This window comes from Streptopelia decaocto (assembly GCF_964273445.1).
Source record: "Streptopelia decaocto genome assembly, chromosome: 5".
Classification (NCBI taxonomy): Eukaryota; Metazoa; Chordata; class Aves; order Columbiformes; family Columbidae; genus Streptopelia; species Streptopelia decaocto.
Window position 1 is genome coordinate 35,445,585 of NC_138659.1, and position 26,105 is coordinate 35,471,689.

General features: G+C 46.6%; 1 protein-coding gene across 2 annotated transcripts; it reads left to right on the forward strand.

Moving 5' to 3' along the window:
- Positions 1 to 11: 11 nt before the first annotated feature.
- On the forward strand, positions 12 to 25,311 carry TUBGCP2 (tubulin gamma complex component 2). 2 transcript variants are annotated; one of them, XM_082052651.1, is made up of 18 exons: positions 12 to 48; positions 1,790 to 2,018; positions 3,210 to 3,338; positions 3,662 to 3,838; positions 6,548 to 6,707; positions 8,000 to 8,207; positions 8,801 to 9,000; positions 9,264 to 9,453; positions 10,100 to 10,245; positions 10,901 to 11,081; positions 13,330 to 13,510; positions 13,865 to 14,037; positions 15,366 to 15,494; positions 17,004 to 17,124; positions 19,625 to 19,768; positions 20,595 to 20,723; positions 21,577 to 21,740; positions 24,888 to 25,311. In XM_082052651.1, exons 2-18 carry the CDS (start codon positions 1,869 to 1,871, stop codon positions 24,991 to 24,993), a joined length of 2,688 nt encoding a protein of 895 aa, XP_081908777.1. In that variant the 5' UTR covers positions 12 to 48; positions 1,790 to 1,868; the 3' UTR covers positions 24,994 to 25,311. The 2 variants fall into 2 exon arrangements, with proteins under 2 accessions (XP_081908777.1, XP_081908776.1); XM_082052650.1 differs by having other exon boundaries at positions 29 to 135.
- The last annotated feature ends 794 nt before the right edge of the window (positions 25,312 to 26,105 follow it).

A 26,105-nucleotide genomic window follows, 5' to 3' on the forward strand; every position in this document is an offset into this window, starting at 1 on the left:
TAGGGGGGTCACTTCCGGGCGCCGGCAGCCGCACTTCCGGGCGGGCAGGTAGGGACGGGCAGGGTTGAGGCGAAGCCGCTGCAGGGACCGGGGATGGCGCGGTGTCCCTCGGGGGGAGCGGGGCAGGAAGTACCGGTAAGCGGAGGTTCCCGCTGCAGCACCCGGGCGGGGGCTTCGGCCCAGCCCCGCTCCCAACAGGGTCAACGCCGCAGCCGCGGCTCGCTGGGGGCCGAGTCGCGGCACCCTGGGGATGGACCCGGCCCAGGGACCCCCCAGCTGGTTCCTTGGGGTCGGCCGGGGTTTCCCGGGCTGCAGCTTGTGCCGGTGCCTCTGGGGTTCTCACTGCAGCAGAGTCCGGCCCCGACGTCTCTGGGACCCATTTGCTCAGGGGAGATGCCGTTGGGTCACCTTCACCTCCTGAGCCAGCTCGGCTCCCCCGGCCTCTCCTCACTCCTTACGCTCTTGTCCCCTGAACGCTTCAGCAGGCCAAAGGGGAGCTGGAGGTTGTTACTGGTACTGATCCTTGCTGCTGTGGCTCGGGACATGCACTGAGTCCTTTGGCAGCCAGTGTGACAGGAGAGGTGGCTTTTGGCAAGTACCCGTGTCCCACAGTCGCAGGTTCATGGGTGGGGTTGCGGTGGCTGCTCACAGGGACCCTGACAGGCTGGAGAGGTGGGTTCACAGAAACCTTAAGGAATCAGAAGAAGTTCAAATGCTGTGTTCTTGGGGCCACAATAACCCAAACGGCAGCAAAGGCCCATTCTCACCCCTGTTAGCCAGGATGTGGCAGCAGGTGCCTCGTTTGTGACACCATATCCCAAATGGCCAGTCTCAGGGCTCCCTTCTGAGAGACCTATAAACAAATCAGAGTGAGCCCAGGGACACCCCCTGGGTGGGTGGGGGCCAGGGTGTGCGAGGGGAGGCTGGGGGAGCTGGGCTTGCTCAGCCAGAGATGAAAGTGAAGGTCCAACGGCATCTCCCCCTGCCCAAAAGGGTCCCAGAGGGGCTGGACTCTGCTGGGAGGGGCACAGTGAGAGTCCCAGAGGCACCGGCACAAGCTGCAGTGCGGGAAACCCCAGCTGGATATTAAGAAAAGGTGTTTCCATGTGAGGATCAGGACCCAGAGTGGTGGGAGAGTCTGGAGGATCCATGCAGATATTTAAGTTGGACTGGATAAGGCCCTACACAGACTGCTCGAGTTTAACTTAGTTTTGGGTGGAGAGTTGGACGAGGCTTGCACAGATCCGTTCCAGCCAGAGTGATTCAAGGACTTGGGCAAACCGAAAGTGTGCCCATGTGCCCGCTACTCTGCATTTTTACAGGTGCCACATTAACCTCCATACTTGCCTCATGCCTCAATTAGATGCTTCTGCAGCCATTATTTAAGTGACTTTGCAGAATTTAGTGCTTGTCTGTTAATAAAATGGGCAGCAGGATATAACGACCCCTAAACTTGGCAAAACTGCTTTGGAATAGCTTCAGAAGCTGCAGTGTGGGTGGGCTGCTGAAGCCAGTGATTTCAGCTGCATCTGCAGTCTGTCAGCACACAGACCAGCACTTCTCACAATGACTTGGTGACTTCTCCACTGTCAGTGTAATTTTGAGATTGAAAAATCCTCTCCTGGCTCATCTACGTTTAAAGTGGGGTTTGTACCAGGACAGATAGTTCAGGCATGATAACCAGTGTCTCTCTTTATTTCCTCCCCTTACGTGTATTTCTTTGTTCCAGTCAAATATTTTGGCATGCCCTGCATGCTCATAATATAACCAGGAAATGTTGTTTCTGCAGGTATATTTTAATTTGTAGTGGTAAAATAATAACTTACCGCCTTCATTTCTGCGCCGACGAAGCTCCCTCAAGTGGGAGTATGAGCGAGTTCCGCATTCACCATGATGTCAACGAGTTGCTCAGCCTGCTGCGCGTACATGGCGGGGAAGGAGCCGAAGTCTACATCGATCTTCTGCAGAAGAATCGAACGCCGTACGTTACCACCACTGTCTCTGCACATAGCGCCAAGGTGAGCGTCCTTCCAAAGGAGAAATTAGAGATAAAACGTTCCTCAGAGTGATTTCTCTTGGCCAGATGTGAACGCTTCTGTGAGAGATCTTGACTTCTGTGGGTGCAGAGCTGGACATGTGTTGTGGAGGTTAATGGCTGTCCCAAGTGTTTTCTGAGAATAATGATGAAATCATGTTGGTAAAAAAAGGGGGTAATCTGATGTGGAATCTCTATTTTGGGTATAAAGTAGAAAGATCATGTCAGGAAAAAGGTAAAATCCTCGCATCATGCAGAGATGGGTAGAAGAACATGAGAAGGATTGTTAGAATGAAGGTGAGCGGGAAGTTCAAAGAAGGAGCTTATTTTGTGCTTGTGATGGTTGTTTCAAATTTTAATTTGAGGGGTTGTCCTCTGGAGGAATAAAACAAATTAAAAATAGTAACTGTATGAAATGTGATTTTATCAATAAATGCTTGACCGAGTATCACCCAGGTATTGGGGATTAAAGCCCAACACTCTGATGACCAGGCATACTTCTGTGGCTGTAATACTGCTTTTCATTGTCGTTTTTAAAAGCAATCCATCAGTTAAGCTGTAAGTGCTAGAAAATTGCGAACTCTGTCTGAAAGTTCAGATCTTTGTAGCCTGAACTGCCTGTTTTCTTTAATTCCAGGCTTATGTATCATTTACCCTGACAGCTGCAGTTCACAGACTTGGGAACAATTTCTTCCCCAAAGGGCTGTGGGGCATTGGAACAGGCTGCCCAGGGCAGTGCTGGAGTCACCATCCCTGGAGGGTTGGACAGATGGAGATGAGGTTCTCAGGGACACGGGGCAGTGCCAGGGTTGGGTTAATGGTTGGACTCAACGATCTTGAGGGTTTTTCCCAACCAAAATGATTCTATGATGCAAAATGATATTGCTTCAGGCAATGTGCAAAGTGAGCCCTGCTACAGATCCTGTGCTTGCCTTCATCTTTTCTTTCCTACAGTCCCTTCTCCATCACCTGAAGAGCCAGGGCCCCCACTCTCCTCCAGCAGAATTATTTGCAGGAGACCAATGCTGCAGCGTTCAGCCCAAAACCCATTCCCTGCAGCACTTCTGTGGCAGCAGCAGCTGCACCGTGTCTCCATCCTCACACAATACTCCTCCTTTGAATACTGTGATAATAATCTACATTAAACATTTGATATTAATGTGGTGTTTTACAGGTCAAAATAGCAGAGTTTTCTCGAACTCCTGAAGATTTTTTGAAGAAGTATGATGAGCTGAAATCTAAAAATACAAGACATCTAGATTCTTTAGTTTATCTACTGTCAAAACTCACAGAAGACAAAGAGGTTTGTTTCTTCTTTAGAACCGGATGTATTATAAGTATTCAGCAGTAGCAACAAAGCAATGATTTTAAGTATAGCACCCTTTCTGATTACAGTGTTCAGCAAAATGCATTGAAATCAACAGATAACCAGTTCTAACATTTACTTAGTTATTTAAGCACTGCCAAAAATTATACTTTTCTTTATATAAACCACTAAAACATGGGAAATGGGGACAGGAAGACCTGTGGTCTGATTCAGCACAACTATCTTATGGTCGTGTATTTTTTGCTTTAGTGCGTGCTGCCCAGTGTTCACAAAATCGTTTGCTTTTTGTGTATGTACAGACACTCCAGTATTTGCAACAAAATGCTAAAGAAAGGGCAGAACTTGCAGCAAGTGCAGCAACCAGCGGCAGCACAAATTTTTCCATTCCCTCGTCTACTTCCAAGATCTCTCTGCAGGAGCTGGAGGAGCTACGCAAGCAGCTGGGCAGCGTTGCAGCCAGTGCCAGCCTACAGCAGGTACAGTTTCTTCCCAGGCTTTGGGCACAAAATCGCTCCATTCTGCTCATGTGAACAGCCATGCTCTTAACTTCTATCATCTAGTGAATGACCAGGGAAGTGATTGTTGGAAGTGATTGCTTGGCACTGGTGAGGCCCCACCTCAAATCCTGGCTTCGGTTTTGGGCACAAGAAAGCCCTTGAGGTGCTGGAGCGAGCTCAGAGGAGGGAACGGAGCTGGGGAAGGGGCTGGAGCACAAGTGTGATGATGGCTGAGGGATCTGGGCGGTTCAGCTGAAGAACAGGAGCTGAGGGGAGACCTTCTGATCTCTGAACTGCCTGAAAGGAGCTTGGAGCCAGGGGGGTCAGGCTCTGCTCCCCAGGAACAAGCGCCAGGAGCAGAGGAAACGGCCTCAAGTTGCGCCAGGGGAGGTTGAGGTTGGATCTTGGGAACAATTTCTTCCCCAAAGGGCTGTCGGGCATTGGAACAGGCTGCCCAGGGCAGTGCTGGAGTCACCATCCCTGGAGGGTTGGACAGACGGACATGAGGTTCTCAGGGACATGGGGAAGTGCCAGGGGTGGGTTAACAGTTGGACTTGATCTTGAGGGTCTTTTCCAACCAAAATGATTCTATGATTCTACTTACGGACGTTCCTATCTGTGCAGATAATGTATTATAAATTATCTCTCAAAATGTATTAGTCAGATTATATTAAATCCTTGTGCTGTTCTTAATAAAAGTGGCCTTTTTGTATTAAAGTTGGTTAAGGCACGTCAAGTTTAGGCCACAACAGTTCTAACTGACAGGGGTTAATGTCATTTCATTTTCCCATTTCAAACGACCACTTGAAGCTGTGCTGATGCATTCCTGATGTGTCCTACCAAGCTTTGCTCACACAAACCATTCTATGGGTCTGTGATCTGGTTTCATTTTGGCAGCTGGAGACAGGAATTACTTCATGTCTCTGGATTTCCAAGGTGTAACTTTCAGGTAGCCCATCTCACTGAACTGGCTCTTTTATAGTCCATCCACGTGTGTTGCTGAGACCTTACCCAGCTCTTTTGGGTTGTGAGGACTCCCACACTTTGCACAAAGCCTCAGAAGCTTTTGGACTTAGATACCTAGTCTGCTCTCTCATAAGTACGCATGGTTCATGGAGATGCTGTGATGGTGAGATCCATGGTTTGTGAAGCTTTTCTTCCACCTCATTGCTCCTTGCCAGTTGGAAAAATGTGTTGCTGGCTGCCCTAAGCAGAAGCTTGTTCATAGAGCCATGTTGCATGGGGCCAGCACTACAGGGAGAACTTCCATTCCAGGTCTTCCTTTCATGACCTGGAGCTCAAGACGATACAGAAAGCACACAGGATGTTTTGATCTTTTAGCCAATGTCTGCGTGTCCAGATCATGACGGACAAGTAAGATACTGTGTACTACTTCAATAGAGGAATATTTTCTCACTGTATGGGTTTAATTATAAAGGAGTTCAAGTGGTTTACCTGTCTGAAGGACTACAATAAGATCCACAATTTTATGTGAAGTTTAGTCAGCCTTTGAATTGCAGGCAGCTTACTTGGTGCTTCTTTCTTCTCCGTACCCTCCTGTGAGAGACCTGTTTCTGTTAGGGGAGCAGAGAAATCAAGGTCCTCCTAGCAGATCCCCCATTTACAGAACAAGTAGGGACGTTGCTTTGGGCTGCTTCTCTGACCTGAGGGCGTTGTACTGATGTTATGCCAGCAGTGACCGCAGCAAACGTGCCTGGAGCCAGTGCTGCTTGGAGGAGCGGTCCCGCTGCTGTTGCTCGTGTGCAGGATTTCAAGACCCAGCACTGGGCAGCCCTGAGAACACGAAAAATGTCTGGGGCCAGCCCCAGCGTTCATCAACTGCCCTTCACATGTAAGAACACTGTTCTTTAAGATGCAAAGCTCACACGTATGTTTGCTTCCTTCCCAAATCCTGCTGAGACCTCTACAAGAGCAAAGTGAGAAGATCCAGTACGTGTCCCATTTCACGTACACATCTGTGGAGCTTCAGAAATGGCATTCGTAAGCACGTGCCGCTTGTTTGTGTGCTTGGAACACTAAATGTTCATGTAGGTTGTACGTCTCACAGGCCTCTTCAACTGATAATTCATCTTGCACTCCATTTATTTTAGTGTCAGAGACACAGAGCCGGGGTGGAAAGTCTTTTGGTCTTTACGAGCTCACTTCCTTCGCTGGCTCGTATTCAGAATAACAAAAAGTCCATAGTTTTGCAGCCATCTGTGTATGGATTGTCTGGACTGCAGCTGCTGAGTGCAGAAACAAGTTCAGAGGTGTTCCTTAGCCGCTCTGCAAGTGCCCCTTGAAGATGATGTTGCTGCTTCTGGAAGGACTTTGCTGCCTTTGTTGCGGTGTGCTTTACAAACGAGTAATCTGCCTGCTGGTTGTGCATGTCCCCATTCGTGTGTGCCCTAGCACCCAGGCTGGTGGGGAGGGCTGCAGAAAGGTGGTATTTGATGTACCTGCCAATAAAAAGAAGACCAACTATACGAAAAATCACCTCTGAAGCACTGGGATCAGTAGACTAGATGGTACTGGGAGACCAGATTCTACACCATGCTACTGAAACATCAGCTATTCTACTTTCTGATCTCAGGTTGTCAATGTACAATCCACTTCTGTTTAAAAGTCAAAATTTCTTGGACTTCTGAAGACCTTGTTTTCTCATTTCTCTCTCTCTTTTTCCAACAGCCTCTTGAGCTTACACGAAAAATCCTCCGAGATAAGCAGAACAAGAAGAATTCTGGTCAGCCTATTCCAGTATTTCCTTCCTGGGTGTATGAGAGACCCGCACTTATTGGAGATTTCTTAATTGGCACCAGTTTAAGCACTGACGCAACGGTACCTATAGGTATGTGATACGCAGGGAAAACTGCATACACTTTTTGTGTTTTATACTTGTTTGGAAGTGCCGTTCAGATTCCATCACACTCAGGATGAAAGCAAACCCTGGCTTCTTGTACTCTGCAGATGGAGAGCGGGGTTCAGAAAACAAACCCTACACTTATTTTGCTCCCAGTGTTTCTGCTGCGCTGAATTCCAGCCCCACTGTTGATCCAGGGGATCTAATCTGTTTTGAGTTTTCCTGTCCTTTTTCTCTCTTGAGTCACAGCCTCTCTAAAATCCCGAGCAGCAGGGGACTAATCTCGCCCTATGATATTCTGGCTTTAGGCTGGGCTGTGTATAGTTTCTTACTCATGAATTGGATTTCAATACTTTTTCTTGGAAGAGAACAGCTGAGTTAGAGACTCATGTTTCCATTCTCCAGAACTGTGGAACTACAAGAAACTTCTAGCTTTTTCCTTATATGGATTTGGGCTGCACTAAGGGGGACATGAAGTCAGTCGGCACATTCTTGGAGGCGCCCTTAAATAGCGTGTCCACCGCTGCTTTTCTGCCAGGGCCTTTAGGGCTGTGCTGTGACGATGTGTTCCTGGCAAATTCAGAGCTGTTTGTTGTCTCACATACAATCCTACAAATGGAGAGGGATTGTTGCCTTGTTCTGTGAGACAAACTTTGCTGTAGTTAGTGCTGTAGTAGCTCTGTTCCCTGATCTTGTGATGCATTTGATTGTATTTTGAGTTGAGTCCTTTATGCTTCTTTGCATCTGGTTTACAGTTGACCGCACCATTCAGAGACCCTACAATTTGCAATTAACGTGCAGCTTTTGCTGTGCTGGCCTTTCTTTGTGTCTGTATTTGAACTGTTTTCTTGATATTGGAATATTTCAGTGGAGGGGAGGTAGGGGGAGTTGTTGCCAAGACTGGAACTCCTCAGGTCCAGAACAACTGAGCCCTTTTGGGTGGAAGGATCAGCAGCACAAGCTGTGGGTGATCTTCTCATGGCCACAGATGTTGCATGTGTAGCCCTGTCAAATTGGTCTCCTTTGGGTATAAATGAGCAAAGGATTCTTGTTTTCCTGGAAGGCAAGGCAGATGATTTTGGAGTTGACCCTAATTCAGTTTTAAACTATTTCTCTGTATCTTGATTTAGCTCTGTGTGATCTGCCTTTGTTCTCTTTGAATGGTAGTAGGTCTTCCTTTTAGGCTTCAAGTACTAGATTGAAATGATGTGAACGGACGATCGGGTGGTACTGCAGCATGTTCTGATTGTGTTCTTCCTTTTCCTTCTCTTTGAAAACAGGTACTTTGCCATTAGCCTCCCAAGAATCCATGATTGTGGAGGACTTGCTGTACGTTCTGATTGGTGTGGATGGAAGATACATCACAGCACAGCCTCTCGTAGGCAGGCAGAACCGAGCATTTTCAGTTGATCCAAACTTGGACCTGTCCATCAAAGAGCTGGTGACCAGGATTCTTCCTGTAGCAGCAAGTTACTCTGCTGTCACCAGGTACCAAGCTGACTTTGTCAGAGGGCATGATGTTCTTCTTTGAGCATCAGATTGTGGAATAGAGAATCTGTCATTGTGCAGAAGTTCACTTCCAAGCTTAATTTAAACCCCTGGGGATAGAAAATAAGAATGACAATTTATTTGAATTGATTTTAGATACATTTATTTTTGCTGGGTTTCTCATTTGTGTTGCTGGTTCAATTCTTCATTCATCTCACCTTCACTTTTTCTAGACTTGGTCTTGATACATTCAGGCAAAGTGCAAATAGGAGATGTCTGCTTATTCTGGCTTGTCTCTTCCTACTCTGCTATGAATTTCTCCAGGTTTCCTGCTTTTTATTTAGTGGCTTTGCAAATAATTCTAGTTCCCTTGCAGTTTGAGAGGTGACCTCTGCCCATAGCTTTCTGTGCTATGAAATGGGGTAATGAGAAATGGGCAGGGGGGCACAGAGCAGATGTGGGACCTGAAGCTCCAGCTGAAGGCTTTTCGATACACAATCTGCTTGCGTGCTTGTACAGTATCCCAAAGATAAAATTCCGGAAACTGGTAGAATGTGCCTTGCCTGAAAGAGTTTTTATTTTGCTTTTTACAGGTTTGTAGAGGAGAAGTCTTCCTTTGAGTACGGACAGGTAAATCATGCTCTGGCTGCTGCTATGCGGACTCTGATCAAAGAATACATGATACTTATTACCCAGCTGGAACATCTTCAGAGACAGGGACTTCTGTCACTGCAGAAACTCTGGTTTTATATCCAGCCCACAATGAGGACACTGGAGATTCTTGCTTCACTGGGTGAGTTTCAGAAATGCAGTCATTGTGTTTTGACAGGTGCAAGTGGATCTCTGCACATGGTCCCCTCGGTGTCGGAGGCTTTTGGACTTTAAGCTGGCACGTACCTTGTGTCTGCCTGAGTTCAGTTCTTCTTCCCTGGAGCACTGGGATTGGTTGTTGCCTTTTGAGATTGTGGATCATTTTGGTTTTCGTTTCAGGACATTTCAGGATGTAAGCTTGTGGTGTCAGTTTTGTGTCTTATATCTGTATTTTTTTCATTTTAGCTACATCTGTGGATAAAGGGGAGTGTATGGGAGGATCAACCCTGAGCTTACTCCATGACAAGACTTTCAATTACACGGGAGACAGCCAGGCCCAGGAGCTGTGCCTGTACTTAACCAAGGCAGCCAGTGTGCCTTATTTTGAAATTCTGGAAAAGTGGATATATCGAGGCATCATTAATGATCCATACAGGTAAAGAACAGTTAAGGAATTAAAATGAAAAGCAAAAATTAAGAAATACTGTTCAGGTCTTTGGTTTCTGCTTTGTTTGTGCACCCATCCCTCTGCTCTCTAGAGTCTGCATAACCGAGGGGTTGAGCCCTCTTCTCATGGGGCACAAGCGTGATAACTCAATCAATCTGTTAAATGTAGTCCACTAATATGCTAATCTGATATGAGCTAACAGTGCTCGGAAGGTTCTTGCCTTTTATAGAATCAAAGGAAGCATCTCGCTGTGTTTAATAGTTTATGCAGCATTTTTGCTTCCCATATTTTCAGAATCCAAAGGGGTGTAAAACTCAGGTTAAAAAAAAAAGCCTAATGCTTTCCTGATGGTCAGAAGGCAAAGGCCAGCCTTCTTACCTCTACATTGACAACCAAAAAATGTTCAGGTTTGGTTTGTGAACCCTATAAAATTCTGTTTCTGTCATAACCGATTGCAGATTTTCATACACACTCTGCTTAGTACTTCTCTTACGACAAACACAGGCTAATTTCAGATTGAAATGTATTTTCATGAGACCATATTTCTGATAGATCATGTTACCAGTTTACAGGTCAAAAAAGTAATCCCCATTGTACCACTTCCTGCTTCTAAAGATCTGCTTTAACTGTTCAGTGAGTTCATGGTGGAGGAACATGAGCTGCAGAAGGAGAAGATTCAGGAGGACTATAACGACAAGTATTGGGATCAAAGATACACCGTTGTTCAGCAACAGATTCCCTCATTCTTGCAGAAAATGGCTGACAAAATACTAAGCACAGGTAGGTAGAGATATGTTTCTGATGTAAGAAGAATCTCAAGACAAGCGTTAGCATTCTTTGTGTAAAGTTAATGTCATTGTACTTTGCCAGTTGATGGAGTTGTCCAGCTGAACTTCTCAGAGAAATGGAAGAATCAGATTTAAAAAGAACCCCAAAAGCAATAAATAAGCCAAACCGTGGGCAGGGATCCAGCAGCAAGAGCTGCCTGTCTTACCGCTCCGTTTTGTAGGTTCAGTTTTCTAGCAGCTAGCTAGGTGGAGCTAGACAGCTCAAGTTTGATCATGCTCAGTGTTAATTGGAGTGCTGAAATGAAGCGTGGGACTTGGTGGCCACCATTGTTCTCTTTCATGAGTAAAAACCCCCAAAAGCTACATCTGAAGTGCAGCACCAGATCTTCAAAGTTTCTGGCTATCTGCAGAGATGTTTTGCCACCACTGGGAAACAAAAACATATCTAAATCTCTCCTCAAACATGATGCTAGGTGTGTAATTTAAAATTCTGTATTGTCTTTTGAAAGGTGTCTATATCCTTTCCATCCTTCTGTAGAACTTAGGCCAAACGTTTCACAGCGTATCTTCCACTGGAAGGTCTGAAGGTTTCCCTGTTGGATGTAAAGCAGGTATATACGTGGGTCATTCTTTCTTTTTGCTTCTAGGGAAGTATTTAAACGTCGTGCGAGAATGTGGACGTGATGTTACCTGCCCTGTAGCTAAAGAGGTCATCTATACTTTAAAAGAGCGAGCATATGTGGAACAAATAGAAAAAGCATATAACTATGCTAGCAAAGTTCTTCTGGATTTCCTAATGGAGGAGAAAGAGCTGGTGGCTCACCTAAGGTTTGATTTATTTTACTAAATGCATGTTAAATAGATTGGTTCTGATAGTGAACATATAATTTTGAAGTTAACTCTCTTCTCTTGGGATATTATTGATGTATTCTCTTTATTTCCATTAGAAATACAGGGTTTTTCTTAATGTTGTCCTTTTTTCAAGTTAATTGTAATAACCTGTATTTTCATTCTTGTAACGCGTTTAGCTGAGAGCAAATGCAAGTGCATTCAAGCACGCAAACTCCACCTTTCTTGGGGGAATCAAGCTTTTATTTTATTACTGTCTTCAGAAAACAGTAAAAATGGGAATCTTAACTACCCAGAAGACCAAGACAGCAAAAAATAGGTAGGAAATTGTAGTTGATAGCTGGTTGTAAGATAGTGTGTCATTGGGCTGAGAGCTGGTACCAGAGATTCTGCTTCAAACCAGTGAGACAGCGTGAAAGAAAGTGGTCAGAGCTTTGTGGGACAAACCTGCCTTGCACAAGAAGATGCCAACTGGGAGATGTGAGCTGGAGCAGTGACAGCAGCCAAAGGAATGTCCCTAGCAGGCTGGGGGGATTGCTTTGAGCCTGCTTTTTGCTAGGTCTGAAAAAGTTGTAGCCGCAAAAAGAGTGTCTGCTCCAGAGCTGCGAACACTGTGGCTTATGCTGAGAGAGGTTGTAGGAAGCTCTGGAGGTCCATGGTTCACTCCTGTGAAACGGGTACTGCCCTCCTGCCCTTTGAAGGCCACCAGAGAACCTATTAAAGCCACCAGAGAACATGCCTGGTTCCATGAAAGCTTAGAAGAGCTGTCTGAAACCTGTCAGTCATTAAAGAGGTTCTTCCTTTGGCTGCACTCTATTAATACGTGGCTCCATGCTTGGTGTCACCACCACAGTTTTGGCCTTTTTGATAATAAGATGTGGAGTCTCCTTCTCTGGAGACATTCAAACCCACCTGAATGTGATCCTGTGTGATCTGCTCTGGTGACCCTGCGTTAGCAGGTGGGTTGGACTGGATGATCTCCAGAGGTCCCTTCCAATCCCAACTGTGCTGTGATTTTGTGATTCCATGATTCCTCGCCTTGCTGATGAGCTCATCTATCACAGCGTAGTTGCAGATGAAGCTGTTGCTCAGCCTCTCAAGCTGCGCTGGATGTCTGTAACCTCTTGGACCCAAATCATTCAGCAGCTGTCCTATATATGGGTCATCTGCTGGGGTGCAAGTGCAGGGGCAGCTGGTTAAGGAGGAATCAACCTACTGAGCTTCCAGTGTGTGTGGGCGCCTTGATGGTTGGTGATCAAAACCCAGGGACCTGTGACCACTTCTCCGTGAAGCAGGAATACCAACTCTCTCCACCATTGCAGAAATGTTGGTTGGAGGGGACCAACAACCTCAGCAGGTCTCTAGTTCAATCTCCTGCTTGACATGGGATGGTCACCAGCATTAGGTCAGTTTTTGATTCGGGTTTGCACCCTAGGGCCTGTCAACAGTAAGTGTCTCACTCCCCAACCTGTTGTGTCCTCAGTGAACTGCTGCCACTGCCACAAATTCCTCATGACTGGGGGAGTTTTCTTGGTTCGGGAGAGTAATGGCAGTCGGGGGCTGAGCGTTGTCCCAAATTGACAGTGATCGGGAGTCTGCGACCACATTCTGTTAAGGCTGCACTTGTCCTGGTTTGGCTTTGAATACTGAACACAGATGGATGTTTGGCCCAGCACTAAGTTAACCCTTGAACTCTCTGCTGAGCTATGTTCAAGCTCCTGGCCCACTGCAGCTAATTCTTCTTGCTGTCAATTGAAAATTAGATTTGTGCGTCCTCTTACAGCAGAAGTCAACGCAAGTACCTAGAGCGCTTTAAAAAATCATCACAGATGATTCTCCTCTCAATTGGCAACTGCCTCTTGAATGGATCTGCACATTGTGGAGGTTGGGGTGGTGTTTGGGGTAGCAGGATGAGCTTTCACCCAGAAATGTAGTGCATATTGGTTTTTTCTAAGGTGCATTTTTCAAGGAAAAAAAGAACAGCAGTAGCAGCCCTGATCTGACTGCACAAAAGCAGCTTTGCTGAGGTGGAAGGGAAGAGGGGACATGCATAGAAGACGAGTCTCCAAATGAGTTATTTATGGCTGTGTGTAGTGTATGAAGAGGAGAATTTGTGATCAAACCCAGCAGGCTGGCTGAATTGATTGGGTTTGATCCTTTAGGTTTAATATGGATTAATTTAGGCTTTAAAAAACATAATTGATTTTCCCTGCGTTTTCTTGAGCAGATCTATAAAACACTATTTCCTGATGGATCAAGGGGACTTTTTTGTTCACTTCATGGATCTCACGGAAGAAGAACTTAAGAAGCCTGTAGACGACATCATAACGACGAGGCTAGAGGCTCTGCTTGAGCTAGCCCTGCGAATGAGCACAGCCAACACAGATCCCTTCAAGGACGATTTAAAGGTAAGAATGTCTGTAAACAGAAGGTAATTGAATTTGAGCAGAAGGCCTGCCATGATTTGGGCATATCTGCATGCCTGTAAGAACCTGCTGAATGTACAGTGAAGGAAAAGAGAATTGATAGATGCTGTCCTTCCATAGGCTTCTCTGGGTGACGTCCACTTTTATCCAGATTAGCAACTGGAAGCACCCACCCTGGACAAGGAGCTTCTGAACATGGAGAAGGTGCTTTTCCTTCTTAGGTGGTCTGATGACTTCAGAATGACTGATAATTTGTGCTTCTGACACACGTCTGTTGCTGCGCGGTCATTGTGAGTTTCCCGTGGCGTCATTTTTTTTCCTGCTCTTCCTTTATAGATTGACTTAATGCCCCATGATCTGATTACGCAGCTCTTGAGAGTATTGGCTATAGAAACGAAGCAGGAGAAGGCCATCATCAGTGCAGATCCCACAGAGCTCACTCTCAGTGGTCTGGAAGCATTTTCCTTTGACTACATTGTGAAATGGCCTCTGTCCCTTATAATAAACAGGTAAAGTATCAATCCACTGAAGGAAAAAAAGGCAGAAGCTTTTGCATGGGGTTGAAACACATTTCCACATAGCAAAATACTGGAAAACCTGTATCTTTAAGGTGGCCTTGTAAGTTGCTGAGCAGTAGGGAATGCTTTGGGGTTGGTGGAATATGGATTGTGTCTTCAGAAGAGCCCTACTAGACGGTGCCTAAGGCATGACTGGAAAGTCAGTCTTTTATCTGAGATGGTGTGAAGATGTAGATCAAAGGATGTTTTATCAGCTTGGTCCCTGGTTTTACTTGTGGCTGGTCACCCAGTTTTCATTTATCCATGGCTTTCTGAAGTATCTCCCCTGGAAATATGAACTCTCATGAGAGCGTTTCCATGGAAGAATCAAGCATTTCTCCAATGTGGAGAGCCAAAAAAATTGCACTTTCTGTTATCCCTGATTGCAGACTAGAAGGATACAGGCTGTTGCCAGAATTCCTATAGCCAGCTATTTTGCATTTAATTGAGTTTTGAGGGACTGAATGGTTCATTTTTTCTTCAAGGATTTGCCCCTATTTCTCTGGAGAAACCCTGACAAACCTGTGACTATGAGCCAGGGGTGTTACATGAACACAGTGACAGATACCGAATTGTTAAATGCATACGATTAGCTTGTCCCTTAATTTCCCCTTTAAAAAAATCAGTTGATACGGTGGGAGTTTTCTAATGACCTGGTGAAATGATGTCTCTTTCTTTCAAATGGAGTGTGTTAGCTCTGATGGTAGCCATGGCAGTGAAAATACGACTTGGTATGGTTTCACAAACTGTATCGACTGGAGCTCTGTAGACACCTACACTGAAGTGTCTGAACGCAGACCTGAATCCAGGCCTCGAAGCTATAAATAAGCATCCCCATCTGCTTCTGACAGAGCGTCACTGGCGGGGCGATGCTGCCTGTAGCTTGGTTACAGCTTCTTCGTCTTCTTGGAGAATCCTGGTGTGCTGTTTTGGCGATGGTAGCAGTCTCGGCGCAGTGGGCACACGACCATGGGCTTTCAGTCTCTGTCCCGGCATCGGTGTTTGTGACCTCTCTGCAGGTGGCTGGAGGGAATTGAAGAAGGAGGCTGGTGATGTACCCGCTGGCGGGGGTACGGAGGAGGGACTCCTTGGGGAGAAATTCTTGGGGATGTTTACAAATGTCTTTTATTTTTTTGTTTCAGTGCGGATCTGTGTGCGTCTGAAGGCGTAAGGAACATATTGTGTAAAGTCTCTTTGCCTTTGAGCAGCCTCAGCCTTCTCAGCTTTGTCTGTTAATCAGAACATGGTTTAATCTGGGTGGGTTTCTCCTTTTTTTCCAGGAAAGCTCTGACAAGATACCAGATGCTTTTCAGACACATGTTCTATTGCAAACACGTGGAAAGGCAGTTGTGCAACGTTTGGATCAGCAATAAGACGGCCAAGCAATTCTCCCTGCATTCAGCTAAGTGGTATGGCCTTTTTTTCTGCTTGATCAGATGTGAAGTTTTGGTTTTCCTTCTTGCTACTTAGGCATGGATCAGATCATTCTGATGTGAAAAAGATCCTTATGAGTGAGTTTCTTACAGGCTGAGAGAGGCCAAAATATAAGAACTTAGGTTTCAGTAGGAATTGTCTGCTCAATAATCTTTGCGCTGCTCGGCTCCTTCCTCTTTGTTGGCGTGATGTTTTGAAAAGGAAGAGATGCTCTTTAGGGTTAGCTGAAGAGTTACCACACAGGCCATCTGTGCATGTACCATCTTGGTCACTACTTTAGCATCAGCAAGGTGTGTGAGGACCACGCTAGTTTACAAGCAACATCCTCTTCTTCTGGCCTGACCACCAGCAAGGACTCGTGCCCTTCACACAGCTTGGCTTGGAGTTTTGCTGTGATACAAATGGAATAAGGTAAAATTGATAGGGTCTTTTCCCAGGATATCATTCTATCTTGTTCCACCTGTGAGGGTAGATTTTCATCTTTGAGTCTGCACCCCAGGTGGTGAGGTGCCTGTTTGGAGAGGTGACAGAACCCCAGAATGCCAGGTAGGACCTTCTGGCTCGTCAGTGGCCTTGTGCTGCCCTCAGCCAGTGTGACTGTAGGTCTGGTTCTCCTGTAATTGTAGAGGTGTTAGACAGAGACCTGTGAGGGTCTCTGGTCCAGCCTCCAGCTCACAGGACAACTGATCAGCAGGGGACGGGGCAGCCGTGGTTGAAAACCCCTGGGGTGTGGATCCCGCACCTCTCTGGTGACCTATCCCAGTTTGCTGAATAATAGAATCCTAGAATCACAGAATAGTTTGGGTTGAAGGGACCTTCAAAGCTCATCCAGTGCCACCCCTGCCATGAGCAGGGACATCTTCACCAGCTCAGGTTGCTCAGAGCCCCATCCAGCCTGGCCTGGGATGTCTCCAGGGATGGTTCATCCACTTTGCCATCACAGAGCCCGCATAAACTAACGTTGAAAGAACCTCTCTGTAATCCCACTGTTCTGTTTTTAAGGTGAAATCACATTAAATACCTCAGGTAGCAGGTGATTTGATTAAATATTTGGATCCCCTGCAAATGCTGATGCAAGGCATAGAATATTTTTAAGTGTTCATTTTCCAAGGCTGGAAAGAAACAGGAACCATTTATCCTGTTAAATTTTGCCCGGATAACCAACGCACGTCTCAGAAGGTTATACTAGTAAAATTGCTTTAATTTTTAATATGAAAATTTTAGTTGAATAAAAGCAAATATTTGAAGTAATTGTCCAGTCTGCAACAGGTTCGAAACTCTGACTCTAGTAATTGAGGGAAAACCATTTGAATATGTGGAAAATAATCAGAGATGGTTTGCATTAGCTAGATAATTCATCTCAGTCTGCAGCAGAGAATTTGCAAGGACAGAAATATTTAGCTCTGCTTGACTGTGCAAGCCTGGTGATGGTTCTTCATGGCGTTTGCTAGCTCTGAGCTGCGTGGGTGTGATTTCTCCCCTAGGTTTGCTGGTGCTTTCACACTGCGGCAGCGGATGCTGAATTTTGTACAGAATATCCAGTATTACATGATGTTCGAAGTGATGGAGCCAACATGGCACATTCTCGAGAAGAACCTGAAGTTGGTGAGTGTGTGTGCTTGAGAGAAGTTGGAACAGAACTTGTGTTTAATTAGAGCAGCTGACCAGCGGTCCATTCCTCAAACTTGCTTACTTTGCAGCATAACCTTTGTGATAGCTGCAGTAATTTTCCTTATCCCAAGGGACACTGCGTTCTTCATGGTCCTCCCCAGCTTCCTTACCCACTGCAGTGCTGCTCTCTTGGGGCTGGTGTTTGGGTGCCCCAGCTGCTGCCGGGGAACAGGAGGCAGACGTAAATCACCACCTTATTCCTTCTGGTGATCATCCTGCGAATAGACAATTCTGGGTTGCACATCTTTTTCTTCTTACACCATGAAAAACGTGTATCTCATGTACCAAACAGCCCAACACTCCTACAATCTGCATGAAGCTGCAGCAGCTCTCTTGGCAGCTTTCTGATGGGCCTTGCTTGTCTTCAGCATCGGCTGACCCTGTCTTAGTTTCAGCTGTGTACCAGTGAGTTGTTCTGGGGTTGGCTAACCAACGTTTTTGATGCTCTGTCATCCTTTTTCATGGAGAATTTATAGGAGGCATCAGGTCTAGGATTGTGGGCATCTCTGCATGTTCTTGACAAGGACTTTGGAACAAGAAGACGTTATATGTCAAGTCCCTGGATGATCTGAGAGAAGTGTACTTGCTTCTTAATTTTGTTCTAAGTTTAGGTTTGGAAAATATAACATTCAGTTTACTTGAATTGAGCCACTTGAACAAGTTATCTGTCCTGCATTCTTCCATACTGGTTTCAGGTAGCGCTTGAGAGAGATCCCTCTCTGATCTCTCTCAGCCATTGAGTTTTTCTGATCCTTCAGAGATATAGGTGTGTCGTAGCATTTCTATTTCAGTTCCAAAAAAGAATTTGCCATTTTACACTGTTTCTCAGAGGAGTCCCTTCCCAAGGAACATCTGTAGACCAAACATTTTTGATAGCCCCAGTGGGCAGGATTTTTCCCTTGTTATGGAATATCTTTGAGCCTCTTCAGCCTGGCAGGGCTGCTGAGATAGGTATAAAGTGGCTTTGCTGGCACTGGGGAAAGGTGTTTCTGTGGCTGTATGGCAAGAAGCAGATCTGTTTGTGCCCTCACCATGTGCTTCTTCATTTCTGAAACCTTGAGGGCTGCTGCAGCGTTTTGTAGAGCGTTTCTGCCATTGCTTTGTATGAGAAGGGCCTCTCCAAGTATTAGTACAGTAGTAACGACTCAACCTGCCCATGATGTGAATACATACGCAAGTCGTTACTTGAAACCAAGACATTTTTTTGTCAATTCAGCCAGGTCTTTGAGACTTAATCCAAATGTACGTTTGCTTCCCACCCTCCTCAGTGCCCTTCAAGGCTTTTCAGTCTGTGGGGGATGGAGCACGGCCTCTCGCAGCGCCGGGGCAGGAATAGCCTGGCTCTGGAGAAGCTGTTTCAGGAACCACGTTGTTATGCAGCCCTTTAAAAGAGCTGCTCGCCAGGGATGGCTTGTCCCCAGCCACTGGGTGAAATCTTGATTTAAATAAAAGCATCATTGATTTCCAAGCAGAAGGTTCAGAACTGGCTCTTTAACCTCTGCAGCCTACATACTGGAATAGTCTTTTCCTTTCATTTGCTTTTTAGGAGGAAAAAGGCTGATCCTCACTGGTCTCACGTTGTGCCTTATGGTGGTTTTGATTTGTCAGACTTCTCTCTTGTCCATTTCCACTTGAAATTAAGGTGCTTTCTTCCGAAAATATAACTAGTATATTTATCTTGATCTTCACCTCACCATTGTCTTCGTCAACACAATGAGCATCTTTATGGCATTAGAGAGCAGCATTTATCCCTGTTCTGTGCTAGTTGTTTAAAAGGTTATGAGGGGATTTTTTGCCTTTGATCCAGATGGAGCGGTGTGGATACCTTGGCAATTTTAGTCCTATGGCTCTTTCCTAAGCTTGACTTGTGTTCTCAACTTCAGCACATCCCATGATTGTATAGAATGAGAGGGGGGTTTTAACCCAGCGTTTAAAACTTGAGAGTACAACAGCCCATTGAAATAGCAGAGCTGGGCAAAAATCTTACAGAACACTTGCAATGTTGCGTGTTCCTTATTGTGCTCCTAAAACGTGTTTTGGAATAACCTGCGTGTTTGAAGCCTCATGAGCTTACTGACATTTTAAGGTTCTTTGATTTACTTCTCTCTTTTCCACTTAGTGTAGCTGGCTTGACTGAGATTGTGGAGGTGAGGCTGGAGTGCGCCTCCTTTCGAGGGGAGGGTTTGGATCGTTAAGGAAAGCTTGAGAAGGTGATGTGACAAATCCGAGGTCAAAAGCCTGTGAAGGGCTGTTGAATGCAGTAACACAAATACTGTCTCCATCTCAGGATGTTTCTGGAAGCTGGAAGGTACATGAGAAGTGTCTCAACACATCCTAGAGCATGTCTTCAAGGTCGCTGTCAGGGGCAGGTGCTGGGTTAGAGCTTTGGTGCAGTCCTGCTTTGTTTGTTCATTATTGTACTGTGCTGTTACAGGCATCTAATATTGACGATGTCCTGAGCCACCACACGAGCTTCCTGGATAACTGCTTGAAGGACTGCATGCTGACCAACCCCGAGCTGCTCAAGATCTTCTCCAAGCTGATGTCTGTCTGTGTCATGTTCACAAACTGCATGCAGGTATGTATGGCCTCCCCACCCTGACCCCACACTGCCAGCTGCTTTGGCTGCCGACCAGCTGTGACAGTCCCGTTTTTCATAGAATCGTTTTGGTTGGAAGAGACCCTTAAGATCATCTAATTCAACCATAACCTAAATCTAGCACTAACCCATGTCCCTAAGAGCCTCATCTATACATTTTTTTAAACCCCTCTGGGGATGGTGACTCCACCGCTGCCCTTGGCAGGCTGTTCCAATGCCCAACAACCCTTTCTGGGAAGAAATTGTTCCTAATATCCAATCTGAACCTCCCCTGGCTCAACTTGAGGCTGTTTCCTTTCATCAACTCGACCCCTCTTGTCATCGATGCCTGTGGAAGAGCCTCCGTTCCTCCTGCCAGCACTTTAGAGCTTGACTGTTCAGACCCTTATCCTTTCTCCCAAACAGTTTCTCTGGCTTCTCCCTCCACAAAATTTTCTGTGCTCTTCTTTTTAGCGTTGGGTTCATATGAACCAAATTCAGCCAGTTCTTCAGCAGAACATGAGGTATGAGTTGGAGGGCTCTGTAGTTTTTAGCGTGCTCTTTTGAGAGTCAGGTGAGGACTGGTGGTTGGACCCATAGAGACTGATCTCTGTGGGTACACCCTAGCCAGTGTAGCTTCAAAAAAACCAAACACCTTCCTTTGGGTTTAGTGACTTTTGTGCATTAACACTGTAAATTGAATCTCACAGTTGCCTTTCATGGTAGTTAGCTAGCTGTAGGCCTGGCAGAACTGAGTCAGCCTCATGCTTTGCCATCATGCAAAAAGAGGGATCTCACCATCTGCCCAACCTTCTGCCCTTCCAAGAGGTTCACCCAGAGCATGAAGCTGGACAGTGAGATGGACCGGCTCACCTTAGAGCACGGCACGATGCTGGGCCCGCCGACGGAGGAGGAGCGTGCCGAAGAGACTGCCAAGAAGAAGCTGACTAATAAGGTGGGACATGGGATGGACAGCTGGGCCGGAATGCTGTCTGGTGTTGCCATCTGGTCAGGGTGGCTCTCCCACCTCTTGCAGATAGACCTTCCTAGTTTCCAGAGCACCCGTGGCCCCAAAAGCAGAATCTTTGCAGAATTGGGGGTATTTCTGAGGGCAGTGTGGAGCGCTGATGGTGTTTCAAGGTCTGCTTTGAAGACCCTGTCTCCCACAGCGCTCCCTGCACTTGTTTCTTAGTTCTTAGCTGTATTTTCAGCTGTGCAGTGGGTACCCACACACAGCTTTTCTGCAGCTCTAGAACTTTCTGATTTCCAGAACTAGCATTTTGTGATGGTTGAACCAATAAGCTGTTGGGTGTGACTCTTTCCAACCCATCCCTTTCGTATCTGGGGTATTTGTCTTGTCCATGTTTCTCTGTCTCGATGCACACGTACGTTTGTGTGGCACGCTCTGCAGGTAGCAGGCTGCCTCCTGTCCTGCTGAAAGCCCCTCTCTGGCACAGGGAGGCTCTGTCACGCTACAAGGCAGTCACAGTGCTCCTGAGGTTCCAACCTGCCTTAGGCAACGCTCACTTTCTGCTTCCTGGCTTTTTTTCCTGCTCGGAAATAAATAATGACAGCATGTATTTGGGGATATCTCTACTGGGATCTACTCTGGGGCATAGGCACAGCAAGGTTTTTAACTACTGAGGACCTCGCAACTGCTTTGAAAGATTTATTTTAGTGGCTGAGTGACTGTTAAGTTTTATTGCAGTATTTTTGAGCAGGTTAGGAAATACAAAAGCAATAATTCCATCTCTTTGTCAAGTGCAAGTCCCCAAACACATGGTGCCACTGTGCCTCTGTCTTGGTAGCTTTTAGCAGAGCATGCCGACAGCTTCCACCTGACATCTGGCTTCGAAGCAACGATCAACAAGTTTGATAGCAATTTCTCAACACATCTGCTGGACCTGCTGGACAAGCTGAGCGTTTACAGCACCAATGACTGTGAGCACAGCATGCTCAATATCATCTACAGGTGAGCTGGTGGTTTTCTCTCTGTAGCTTCTCCTCCTGTGGTTCCCAAATTGCGCTCAGGAAAAATAATGGCTGTTTAGAACTGTGCATGTCTGCCCCATCAGTGAATACACTGAAATCACAAGAGATGCCGCTTGGCATTTCAACCCAAGGCTTTAAAAAAATCCCGTTTAAATGATGTGAAATTTGTCTATTAATCTTGTAAATGGAATGCAAATGATTGTTTTCTTGGGATTGTCTCAGTTCGTAGACAGGAAATAAGCTGATTCTTGAATACAGCGTGAGTATACCACGCTAACTCCATCATCTGGCCACTTGGACACCATTGCAGGTCACACAGGGCATGGCCAACACAGTGTTGAAGACCAAGTCGTGTGCACTCTCAGTACTAGAGCGTCCTGACCCTACAGTCCTTGAGTCTTGCAAAGAACACGTGGAGATCGACCCATTGTCACCTTATTCAAGACGTCAACAATGTCAAGTCCTTGACTGGTCTTTACATGATGCAACAGCAAAAGTCCTGCAGGCTTTAGCACGTGTGATGCCAGACACTGGTGTAAGGTGGCGTCCTCCTTCCAGCACTGCTCCTACACTTAGCGTGAGAGCTTCACCCCTTTCATCGTGGCCTCCCCACCTTTCTGTCAACTTCATGCTTCTGGCAGCATGGTGGGACAAGCTGGTGCTGTGCCGTGGAGATGGGCTGCGTGTCTTGTTCGGTTGTGGGTGCACGGTGCCGTGGCCAGGAGCTGTCCTGCACCTTTGTGTTTCACAGACAGCACAGGGCTGTTAGCTGTGGCAGGAGGTGACTCTGGAACCCCTGGAGCAAATTCTTCCAAATATGGAGAGGTTGTTTTTTACAACTGGTACTTCCTGCTTTGGGAGAAGGGAGAAGTGTGGTGATTCAGGCGGCTTGTGAGAAAACAAAATGTTTCCGTTAGTGGTTTGCACCGAGCTGCTACCAGCTCTTCAGAAGAAGGTCTGAGTCCTTTGCCCACTGGTATCTACATCCCCTAGTTCCTCTGCAGAGGAAATACTGGGTCTTTCTGCCATTAGGGCTGTTGTCCCTGTCATGTCCCCCGGTTTGGACTGTCCGGGACCATGTGAGTCTTCACCAAGACATTGGACATGGCTGGACCATTCCTGACAAACCAAGTGTCCCCATTTCCTTAACTGCAGTGCTGCATGTTACCAGGCCACACGCAGCGTGTCTTTCCGTTTCTGCAGGCTGCTCGGTAACATTTTAAAGTGTGCAAGTCCCACCACGAATGCCCAGACATGGCATTTAGCTCTCATTCAGTCTGTAGAGATTCTTGGATTGAGTCCTGGACTCTATGGCAACAGGAACCCAAGAACCAGAGTGGAGACAGTTGCCATCTGAAAGAACATCTTTGACAGAAAGACAGAAGAGTTTATAAGACATAACAGTCTTTTCTTTTAACCTTTTTATATGACCGCTTGTCAAGGGTGATAGTCAATGTGTAAGATAGGCTAAAAAACATCTCTTAATATTCATAATTCTGGTACTGCGCTGTCAATGACTGAGCTTAGAGTAAGTCCAGTAGGACAGATGAAGTGATGCAAACCCCAGTGAATAAAAGTTCCAGCCATAAAAAGAAGAAACTGAAGTGTAAGCAGCATCGGAGGAAGCACCAGACAAATTCTTAAGAAGTGGTTATCGAAGATCATTTAACCCTAAAAGCACAGCTGAAAGGGAAGCCATAAAAATCTGCAATTCGAGGATTTTGTAATAAGGCAACTTTAGAAATGGAACAGATCCTCAAAGCAAGGATGTAAGTCAGTCCTGGCCTCATATTTGAATCAGAGTTTGGTAAATGTGCCCGCCTCAGTGTCAGGTTTCCTTTGTGCGACACTTGAGGGATGAAAGAGATGTAAGCTTTTTAACCAGGAGAGAGCAACAGATAAATTCCATCTGTCGAGGCTCTGTTTTCCACAGCCACCAAAAAATGTCAAGGAACAATTTGTTGCCGTTTGTGTAAGGTTGTTAAGCAACATGCAATTCAAATATTGTGCCCATTCATTTAGTATTGGAACAACTTAATTTGAGAAATGAAGAGAGTAACTTTTGTGTGATTCACAGCCTTATACCGACTACTGCCTGGTGTTCCCAAGACACATTTTTAAGAGCTGCACATGTCTCAGCTGGGTTCAGAGTGCAGAGATCTGCCTGAGGAAGATCAGGGTGGTTTTCTGGCATCGTTTTGGATTATCAGGGAGACAGGATTGTGACATTACTGATGTTGCCCGCTTTGGAGAGGCCTTTACAAGTACCAGCAATACCTGTGATGTTGGCTGAGCATCTTCCAGCTGGTTACTCGTCATCTTGAAACATGAATCTGTTGGAAGGATGCTTGTGTTAGCAAGGAGGTGGTGGTAATGGCAACTGCAACGTGGCGTGGAACTTACTGTGGGTAATATGGTGGATTTCGTACGAGAATCAGTACCGGCTTCAGTACCAGAGTTTGGTGGTGCTGAATGCTGTTACAGAGCGGCGGTGGGAAGTGGCCAGGAAGGTGAGAAGCCCTCAGCCCTGGCACCTTGTCCCCGAGTGACACGTCTCCAGGGTGGTGTGGTCAAGCTGTGGCTCCAGAGAAGAGCTACAAGCAATTGAGCTTTCCCGATGTATTTTGTACGCCCGTAAAGAACAGGGGGAATCTATCCTGTTTTCAAGGGACACTTGTAACACCAGTGGAATGTAGCGGGTGTCCCCGCTGTGTCCACGCAGCCTGGGACAGTCCTGTGTGGGGATGGCAGCTCTGGAGCTCCCTGTAGTGTGGCCACGTTCAGCGGATGCCCTGGGAGATGTTTCTTCTTGGGGGAACATGGCTGGGTAGGAGCGTGGCTGTGGGCAGTGCTTGCGGCTGCTGGCAGGGCCTGTGCTCGGCACATCCTCTACTTCTCCCCGCAGTGAGAGTGTCACACCCCTCATTTCAACCAACTTTCTCCTAGAATTCGTCTGACCCTATAAAAGAGTCAGTTTATTTTTGCATCTCCTTGCTGCCTGCGAGCACCTCAACGAGCGTGTGGGCCGCAGCTCTCGGAGCCCTTGGCAGCGCGTTGGTGCCGAGTGCCGCTCCCGGGAGGCGGCAAGCTGGCCAGCTGCTGAAACTAATGGCTTTTTGTCCCTCAGGTTGGACTTCAACGGGTTCTACACGGAGCGCCTGGAGCACATGTCGGCCGAGCGCAGCCAGAGGACAGCGCCCCTGCTTCCCCGCCTGGCCGTGCCTGCCCAGTGACGCGCTGCTGCTGCTGCTGCCGCTGCTGCCGCTGCTGCCGCCATCCTGCTCGGCCGCCGCATCTTCTGCACCAGCGGAGAACCGGACACCAAATCCCTTCCAACTGGGAGTGCTCGGTTGAGCATTCTCTGCACTCACGGTGCAAGCTGGGAACGAACCGTGAGGCTTGTTGCAGAGAGACGGGGGAATATTCAGTCTCCTGAAATGCATGTAATGGGTTTTCTCTTCTGAGAAGCTTTTGTCAAGTCCTTGTTTGTTTGTTTGTTTTTACTACATTGTAAAATGATGGATTTGTGTGTTGTAGAATAAATTTAAAAAAAACAAAACAGGGCTTGTTTTATCTTAAAAGAACTCAGGGTGCAAATTAGTGGTTTAGGGGACTGAATTTTGGCCGGCTCTCAGACACCTGGCTCAGCTGCCACGCAGTGTTATTTTGGGAAGAGACTAACTGGAGGATTGCTGGAGTGAAGCTGCTGAGCTGCTCTAACGGATGAGGTGAGGTTCACAGCTGGTGGGCCGGTGTGTGACGTTCATATCGTATTGGCCAAGTCCCCAGCAGAGGACTTTCAGGGTATCTTGCAGAGTTGTACAGGGCTTGAGCCCCTGTGAGTGACCTGCCTTTCCCGTGCCTTCTGCTCTGCAAAGGCCTTAAAGGGAAGAGCCAAGTTCTCTTTGCATTGGTGGCCTAAAGCTGCTCCTCCAGCTTGACAGAGGGAGAGAGACCTAAGGAGAGGATGGAGACCACCAGTCATAGAATCATAGAAACATAGAATCATTTTGGTTGGAAGAGACCCGTAAGATCATCGAGTCCAACCGTTAACCCCCCCTGGCACTGCCCCATGTCCTGAGAACCTCATCTCTGTCCAACCCTCCAGGGATGGTGACTCCACCACTGCCCTTGGAAGCCTGTTGAGTATCTTTTGTTACTATTTTATATATATATTTGCTAGTAGTGTATTAGTATTTTGTTATTTTATTGAACCGTGTTTATCTCAAGCCAGGTTTCTCCCTTCCCTTTTGATTCTCTCCCCTGCTGCGGCGGTTGGGGGTTGGGCGAGTGGCTATCGTGGGGGTATTGCCAGCTTGGGTTAGACCATGACGGGTGGCTATGA